The 8,646-nt window shown below is 43.7% G+C and overlaps 1 protein-coding gene across 8 annotated transcripts in view; it reads right to left on the bottom strand.

Moving 5' to 3' along the window:
• kctd17 (potassium channel tetramerization domain containing 17) overlaps positions 1-8,646 on the bottom strand; it is a 44,081-nt gene that overhangs the window by 3,033 nt on the left and 32,402 nt on the right. For 3 of the 8 annotated variants that reach the window (XM_047378017.1, XM_047378018.1, XM_047378026.1), the window contains 2 exons: positions 7,404-7,512; positions 6,173-6,191 (listed from right to left, as the gene is read on the bottom strand). Coding sequence is in view for 5 of the 8 variants with exons in the window: in XM_047378020.1 (XP_047233976.1) it covers positions 1,358-1,453; positions 1,882-2,007; positions 3,841-3,987; positions 6,100-6,191; positions 7,404-7,512 (570 nt within the window). In the remaining 3 variants the exon portion in view is untranslated. Of the gene's footprint in view, positions 1-1,317; positions 1,454-1,881; positions 2,008-3,840; positions 3,988-6,099; positions 6,192-7,403; positions 7,513-8,646 lie in introns of those variants that run through there. The other 5 variants (XM_047378021.1, XM_047378020.1, XM_047378023.1 and 2 more) reach the window with 5 other exon arrangements.

Here is an 8,646-nt window from a genome sequence, read left to right as displayed (position 1 = left end):
TTCCTTCCACTCAACTTTCTATGAATATGACTGAACACAGCTCTCTGTGAACAACCAGCTTCTTTAGCAATGAGCTTTAGAGTCTCATTCTCCCTGTGAAAGAGCAGTCTGAGTTTGGAGTTAATTAGCTGGTATGGGGGCGGGACACCATGAGTTTTCAGTATTTCATTTTTTCACAATATTCTAATTTTCTGAGACACTGAATTTTAGGTTTTCATTCTCTGGAAGCCAGAATCATCAAAACTTCAAGAAATTAAGGCTGAAATACAGGGGTTGGACAATGAAAGTGAAACACCTGGTTTTAGACCACAATAATTTATTAGTATGGTGTAGGGCCTCCTTTTGCAGCCAATACAGCATCAATTCATCTTGGGAATGACATATACAAGTCCTGCACAGTGGTCAGAGGGATTTTAAGCCATTCTTCTTGCAGGATAGTGGCCAGGTCACTACGTGATACTGGTGGAGGAAAATGTTTCCTGACTCGCTCCTCCAAAACACCCCAAAGTGGCTCAATAATATTTAGATCTGGTGACTGTGCAGGCCATGGGAGATGTTCAACTTCACCGAACATCCCTTTCAGACAGCTTCCTCTTGCGTCCACAGTTAATCCTGTTGGATGTGGTTCGTCCTTCTTGGTGGTATGCTGACATTACCTTGGATACCGTGGCTCTTGATACATCACAAAGACTTGCTGTCTTGGTCACAGATGCGCCAGCAAGACGTGCACCAACAATTTGTCCTCTTTTGAACTCTGGTATGTCACCCATAATGTTGTGTGCATTTCAATATTTTGATCAAAACTGTGCTCTTACCCTGCTAATTGAACCTTCACACTCTGCTCTTACTGGTGCAATGTGCAATCAATGAAGACTGGCTACCAGGCTGGTCCAATTTAGCCATGAAACCTCCCACACTAAAATGACAGGTGTTTCAGTTTCATTGTCCAACCTCTGTATGTCACTTTATGTCTGATGGATCTATATAATTTATCAATTTCACTTTCTGAAATGAGGGACAGAAATATTGAACTTTTTCACGATTCTAAACTGTTGGTGCTGTACTTGTAAGTGATCCAAGGCAGCAGTAAACCACTCCAGACCCCACATAGTTCAACTCTAACATAAAGCCGTCTTACTTGCTGTAGTTGCGCTGACATGGTTTGTCTAATTAGCATTTTATTGGTACCTGATTACCTGAATGAGCTCAGCTAAAGTTCATCGCTGTGCCATGAAACTGCCCCGTGTTTCTGCAGAGTACAAAACACACAATAACCCAGCAGATCTACCCAGTAACATCCTCTATACGGTTTCTCACCCATTCCTGCCTCCCTTTGGAACAAAGAAACAAGACTCCCTCATTCTCTAAGCCACTCATTCGGTCTGGTTTCTCTCTCTCCCTCTTCTTCCTCCTCTTCCTCCTTCGCTGCCTCCTCCTCTTGCATCTCTGGCGGCTTGATTCAGTATGAGTGAAGGAAGAGGAAACACAAAGGAGAGAAAGGAAAGAAAAAAGCGAGACAAAAAATAAAAATGTAAATGCTGATGAGTGTCAGAAGGGAGTGGGATGCTGAGAGACAAGTACAGAAAGATCTGCATCAACACATCCTTGTGAAAGATGGAGAGGAAGATGGTCGGTGGTAGCAGGAAGGAGAAGCAGGGCTGTGAGGATGATGCAGCGAATGACATTTTGAGGAGTGACATTTGCAGCGTTTGATTCATGGTACAGGATCAAAGCCACTCATCTACTCCAGTTGGAGAAGGGCTTTCTTCTCTCTCCTGCATCCATCGTTACAACATAAACACGCGTGGACCAGGACAACTGTCTACCACAAGACTTTCATCAGCAGCTTCAGAGCCTTCAGGCTGTGTTGCAATCTGTCACCTTGGTTTTGTGGCTCTGCTCTGTTCCCAGGCCAGATCCAGACGTGTGAAGCTCCTTCGATACGACGCACAGGAACTCAGCCTGGTCCTCTGTCCCGTAGCTGTACGAGGAGCCGATGTTCACCATCTAGAAGAGGAGCAAGGAGCACAGAAGACAGAGACAGACACAGAGACATTGTAGTTGTCAGGGAGGGTTACGACTTGGGCGGCACAGAAAACATGTGCGGAGATCTGCTGACAGAGAAGAGATCCTCCTTGGTGCTCATGCAAGGTTGAGTTTTAGGGAGGCTGGGAATCAAAATGAAAGCAGCTGTGAGCTCAGCAGCTGCGCCGTTCAGTCAAATCAAGGTTCTGGTAGCAGCAGCGCAGCATGCAGTGGAGCTGGGAGGCGAAGCAACAAGACAGAGACTTTTTAACCTACAGCTGGTCTATTTAGGAGCAAAGCCCAGAAGATCTGGACTGGTTCTCAGAAGATACAATTACAGACAAACACTGGTTCCAGGAACCCAAAAGAGCTCAGTCCAGGTTTGACCTTATTAAACTCTCCACACATCTCAATCTGATGGATTTCTCTGGTGTTTAGAGATTCGTCCACTTGTCCGGTTCTGGACACCAGAGAGAAGCTGATTTGTTTATGATGCAAAAACCAACTTTTAAATCTGAACATCGTTGGTCTTCTTTCAGTTTCTCCCTTTCAGGAGTTGCCACAGCAAGTCATCTTTCTCCATCTAATCTTCTGCATCTCCTTCTCTCACACCCACTACCTTCATGTCCTGTTTCTGTTCATCCATAAAGACTCTTCTCTGGTCTTTCTCTAGGCCTCCGTCCGTGCAGTTCCAGCCTCAGCATCCTTCTACTGATGAACTCACCATCCCTCATCTTCAAGTCCAACCCATCTCAGTCTGGCCTCTCTGGCTTTATCTACAACACATCTATCCTGAGATGTTCCTCTGATGTCCTCTTTCCTGATCCTGTCTCTAATCCCTCCCAGACAGAACCTCAACATCTTCATCTTTTTTGGCAAAAAGTAAACTATAAGCTGGAACGCATGAAGGTACAACACCGTGTTAAAGTATTCATACCCCTGCAGCCAGAAACCTCTGTGTATTTTATTGGGATTTTATGTGAAAGACCTACAAGCCTGTAGATGTTTAAGGCTGGTAGAGACTGGAGCTAGACCTGCAGAAGAAAGGTGATTCTACAAAGTAATGACTCAAGTGGCTCAATACTAATATATGCCACAGTTTAAAGGTCTTTAAAGATTTTAAAAGTATAAATAATTTTCATTCCACTTCGCATTTAGTTTATGTGCTACAATCAGTCACATAAAATCCCACTATCTTTCTTTCCTTTTGCTAAGAACAATAAAAACATTAAATAAACAGAAAAACCTCCCCTACAGAAAGCCAGTAAGGCACTCCACACCAAATTAATGCCAGACTGGCTGCTAATACAGACACAGCGTTAACTACGGCCTTCTTGTTTTTAATCATCAGTCTAAAGAGGGGTTTGGGGTTTCCAGTGATACCACATATAAGCAGAGTGTGAGTGGTAGCCCTGTGGTCATAAAATGCTGTATTTATGGCAAGCCATTTGTATATTTATTCAGAATCCTTCATTTCAGGTCATTTACATCAACCATTTACAACCTCTTTTAGAGTTAAATTTGCCATCAGTTCCACCAGAGAATGAACATCACTAGGTTCTTACCTAGCGTCACCTAGTGTTCAAACACCATCACACCAGGGTAAACCATTATGAAACGCTTTTTGCCAACAGAACTAAAGTAGACTACCTGTAGTTACACCTCACATGGACTCACAGGAGCAACCCTCAGTTACTGAATCATCAATTTTCTTTCCCATCTTAAGTTTAAGGGGTGCAGAAAGCAGGGTTAAGGTCAGGGGATCAGACCAAGGGTCAAAACTGAAGGGTCAGCAGCAGCGTGAGTCCAACCCACAGTCCAGAGCAGTCCAGTGCGGGGCTTTCTGCAGGTGCGCACGCTGACCTGCTCAAACTTCCAGCCGTCCGACATGGTGGAGACCATCTGGGTTAGCTCCTCCTCCTGGCACTGCAGCACTCTGTAGACGTGCTTGGGTGGTACCTGCTGGGGGAGAGACAGCAAACAGGGGAGGACACCGATTAGGTCCAATGAGATAAAGAATGCAGAAAACATGTACATCATAACAGACTGTAGTCATTTTACACCCCATGACTAAATGCAGCCGAGGCAGGATCTTAAGACCTAAAACAACAGCTTCCTTGCTCCATGAACCTAAATTAAGCAGAGTTCATGAGCAGCCATTAAACACAGATAATCTAAAGTGACTAAAATCCTTCAATTTTCATATTTTTGCATCATATTTATCCCGAGGCAGAGCGGAGCAGTGAGTCAGTTACAGAGGAAGTGGGCGAACGTTTCAGAGGCATTATATAAGGAAACAGAAATAACTCCAAAAGAAGAGATTGTTTGTATGTGAAAATCTAACATTGTATAACAGCTAAATATTAAGAAGCCATTTATTCTTTATGTGATCTGTAATTTAGGATTTATTTTTTGCTACGGGTGTCATGAGATGTGATGTAGATGGGGTGACAGCACAGATTTTACCTGAATAAGGTTTCTACACATTGTTCATTACAAAACTTTTCCAGACTCCAGCTTCTAGACATCATCATGCAGCTTTTATAATAGGGATGCACCGATATGAACATTTGGGCCAATACCGATATCTGATATTTATATTGCTGTTAATGCCAATAATCAATACTTACTGTTAGGGTTTGAAAACTTTTGTATTGTTTATCACTCATGTCTGCTCTAAGTGCTTTTCCCTCCTACAGGCCATAGAAAGGGATATATGGGAGGCAGTGAGTTATGACTACCAAGTCCTCACTCCCTCTCTGTTTAAGATCAAGACACATGAACCCTAACCTTTTTGCCCCCCCCCCTTTGGTACCATTATTTTGTTTGAAAATAATTAGGTATAATTTGTTTGGCATTTTAGACCCAGTTTAAAAACCAACAGTCCAGTTCAACCAGAATTTGTAGTTCAAACAGGTATTAAATGGTCCGTTTATTGATTTCTGAATGAGTTTGCCAGAGTAAGCCAGTAAAAGTGAAGGATAAAATGTTAAAATCACGGTTGGATTTGGCAAATCAAAGATAAAGTGTGTTAATTTAAAATAACTCCACGTGAAAACCTCTGCATTTACAAAGCCTTATTTGACTTTAGTTCTTTAGAAAATGAAAAAAGAAAAACATGTCAGGAAAATCCAACCTTATCCAGACCGGGAAAAAAATAAAAGTAAAATCCAGAGTTTTCAAGACTGTATAGGAACCACGTTTGTACCTAAACCTGGTTTATTTACATTGGTCATAAATGTACGGGTTCAGATAAAACAACATGGTGCTGATGAAAGATGAAACCATTTAACCTTTGCATGAACACATGGGATAATACAGAAGAAACAAGCTAACATTTAGCAGCAGTTTTAAGTGGTTTTTCACAGGATGCTCCACCGTTTTGCTTTTCTGCTCTTTATAAAATTGAAAAAGCTGATATTACATGGATATTTAGTCATTTATCTGGTGGAGTAGCTAGCCTGCAGCCAGCTGCTTTACAGAAGAACCAAACATAGCTTGCAGACTACAGTTTTAAAACAGAGTAACATTAACCAGAGTGATGTGTGGTTCTCCTTTAGCATCATGACAAACTGGGTTTTTAGACCAAAAATATTTCCAAGCAATCAAACAGCAGCACTGCATTCCTGCATATAGACTGATTAAACTATGGTCAGTGTGAGCTTTCTCTGGCATCTCATTACACCCGTTGGAACAGTATGACGGGAAATCTTTGTGTTTTTGAGAACATAGTTTGTTAAACTCTTTGTACACTTATTTCACACAGTAATTAATGAACAATGCCTAATAACATAATGCATTTTTACAAAGTAGCCTGTTAATATTTAGACAACGGTGCATCTTTCTTATGTTTTAATGACTTATAGGTTAGAGGTAAACGGCTGAAGATGAAACCTGTTCTTCTCACCTTGGCCCAGAAGGTGGACTGGACTGAAAATTAACATAAAAGCTGAAGACTTCTTACTCATAAATACTTTAAATATTAGAAGAAAATCTGGATTCTTCAGAGCCAAAATATGCAGAAATGAGCTTGGACACTAAACCCTTTGCACTCAGATTGTGGTGTGAACTTACCTGTGTGGCCTTTGAGTCCCTCTCTATGATCCTCTCCTTGATCAGCTTGATCAGCGGGGTGATGTTGTAAAACTCTGCCTCCTCCAGGACACCTTGAAATCAGGGAATAAAATCTGTGATGCATTGTAATCCCTGCATGCCAGATAAATTCACTTGCCTCTAGACTTTCGTACAAACAGATTAATGCAAAATAAATATTATTTGAATGTTAATTTCTCTGCATAAAATTACAAAAACAATCTAAAACATTTTCACCAAAACACCATCATGTATTTCAACTCTAACTGTACCTTTTTCTACTATAATCTCAGTATTGTTTCTTATTTCTGTCTTTTCTCCTGCAGCTGATGGTTTAACAACTGTTCATGACATTAATATTAGCATTGTCTTAAATAAGTATCTATAGCTTTCAGGTAGATGGGTTTTAGCATCTCTACTCATTTTTATTTTTCAAGCAATTTCAACAACAACCTGAGGAGCAATAGAAGCTGTCTCATTCAGATAATCTCATTGTTTTCCAATTAAAGAAGCACCATTAATTTTCACCATGTTGTTATGTTCATTCTGTTAAGTATCTGCTAAAGCGTCCAATGCAGCTGCAGAATTAAATATGCACATAAACCTGCCTAAAACGTACGGCTGTAGGCGTTAATATTTACATTTCCAATGAACATTAGAGCTCTGAGATATCAGAAAAACATTTAAATACTATTGCTCATATCGATTACAATTAGCCCACTTTCCTTCATCACAATGTCCCCACCACACACGCCACTAAAACTATTCATCTAGTGTGAGCATCGAGGGCAGCGGATGTCTTCCAAAGATAATACCGATATGCAGAATTTGCATGCATGACACTTTTAAATATAGGTTTACCAGGTATTGCATCAAAGTGGTCCTTTCCATTTGCAGAATTGCACACGCTGATATTGTGATGACGATTGTGATTCAATATATTGTGTAGCTCCAATGCAAATCTCTGCATCTTTTTATTTATTATAGAAAACACTGAAGCAGCAAGGATCATAGTCCTGCTGCTGCATGATACACCATCCTGGGATATAGTCGGTTTAAATCAGCTTCAAGTTTGAGCCTGATTAGTTTTGATTGATTAGTTGGATTGTGGGACAGAAAATAGACACACATTCTCTAGATTAATTGAAAAGAGTGCATCATATTTAGGAAATATAGTAATTTTTCCAGATACATATTTTTAGTCTTGTCAACAGCTTCCGCTCCAGCCCAACAAAATAATCATCCCACATCCTTAAGACATCTGAAAAAAGTTGAAGGTGTGAGACCTTCCTCTGCGAGCTCCTTGTTGTAAACCAGTTTGCCGTGCCGCAAGTAGTTCAGGATGGGACCAAAGTAGGTGGGGTCTCTGTCGATGACGTAGGCTCCGGTCTCATCCTGTAACAAACAGAGAGGAAGAGACAGACATGAAAAACGTAACCTGTTACTCCGTTATCACATCAGATACAGGGTTCCTGCTCATTGCTAGGACCAAACATTTACTGGAAGGAAGCAAGGAGGGATGGATGGATGGAGGGAGGGAGGGATGGAGGGAGGGAGGGAGGGATGGATGGATGGAGGGATGGATGGAGGGAGGGAGGGATGGATGGAGGGATGGATGGAGGGATGGATGGAGGGAGGGATGGAGGGAGGGAGGGAGGGAGGGATGGATGGAGGGATGGATGGAGGGAGGGAGGGATGGATGGAGGGAGGGAGGGATGGAGGGAGGGAGGGATGGATGGATGGATGGAGGGATGGATGGAGGGAGGGAGGGAGGGAGGGAGGGATGGATGGAGGGAGGGATGGAGGGAGGGAGGGAGGGATGGATGGAGGGATGGATGGAGGGAGGGAGGGATGGATGGAGGGAGGGAGGGATGGAGGGAGGGAGGGAGGGATGGATGGATGGATGGAGGGATGGATGGAGGGAGGGATGGATGGAGGGAGGGATGGAGGGAGGGAGGGAGGGAGGGAGGGAGGGATGGATGGAGGGAGGGATGGAGGGAGGGATGGATGGAGGGAGGGAGGGATGGAGGGATGGATGGATGGAGGGAGGGATGGATGGAGGGATGGATGGAGGGAGGGATGGAGGGAGGGAGGGAGGGAGGGAGGGAGGGAGGGATGGATGGAGGGAGGGAGGGATGGATGGAGGGAGGGAGGGAATGGAGGGATGGATGGATGGGGGAGGGATGGATGGAGGGATGGATGGAGGGAGGGATGGATGGAGGGAGGGATGGATGGAGGGATGGATGGAGGGAGGGATGGATGGAGGGATGGAGGGAGGGAGGGATGGATGGAGGGATGGATGGAGGGAGGGATGGATGGAGGGAGGGTGGATGGAGGGATGGATGGAGGGAGGGATGGATGGAGGGATGGAGGGATGGATGGAGGGAGGGATGGATGGAGGGATGGATGGAGGGAGGGATGGATGGAGGGATGGAGGGATGGATGGAGGAAGGGAGGGAGGGCTGGATGGAGGAAGGGAGGGAGGGCTGGATGGATGGAGGGATGGATGGAGGGAGGGACGGAGGTATG

This window comes from Girardinichthys multiradiatus, chromosome 10 (assembly GCF_021462225.1).
Source record: "Girardinichthys multiradiatus isolate DD_20200921_A chromosome 10, DD_fGirMul_XY1, whole genome shotgun sequence".
Classification (NCBI taxonomy): domain Eukaryota; kingdom Metazoa; phylum Chordata; class Actinopteri; order Cyprinodontiformes; family Goodeidae; genus Girardinichthys; species Girardinichthys multiradiatus.
The sequence above is the reverse complement of the archived record's forward strand: the minus strand, read 5'-3'. Positions and strand labels throughout refer to the sequence as shown.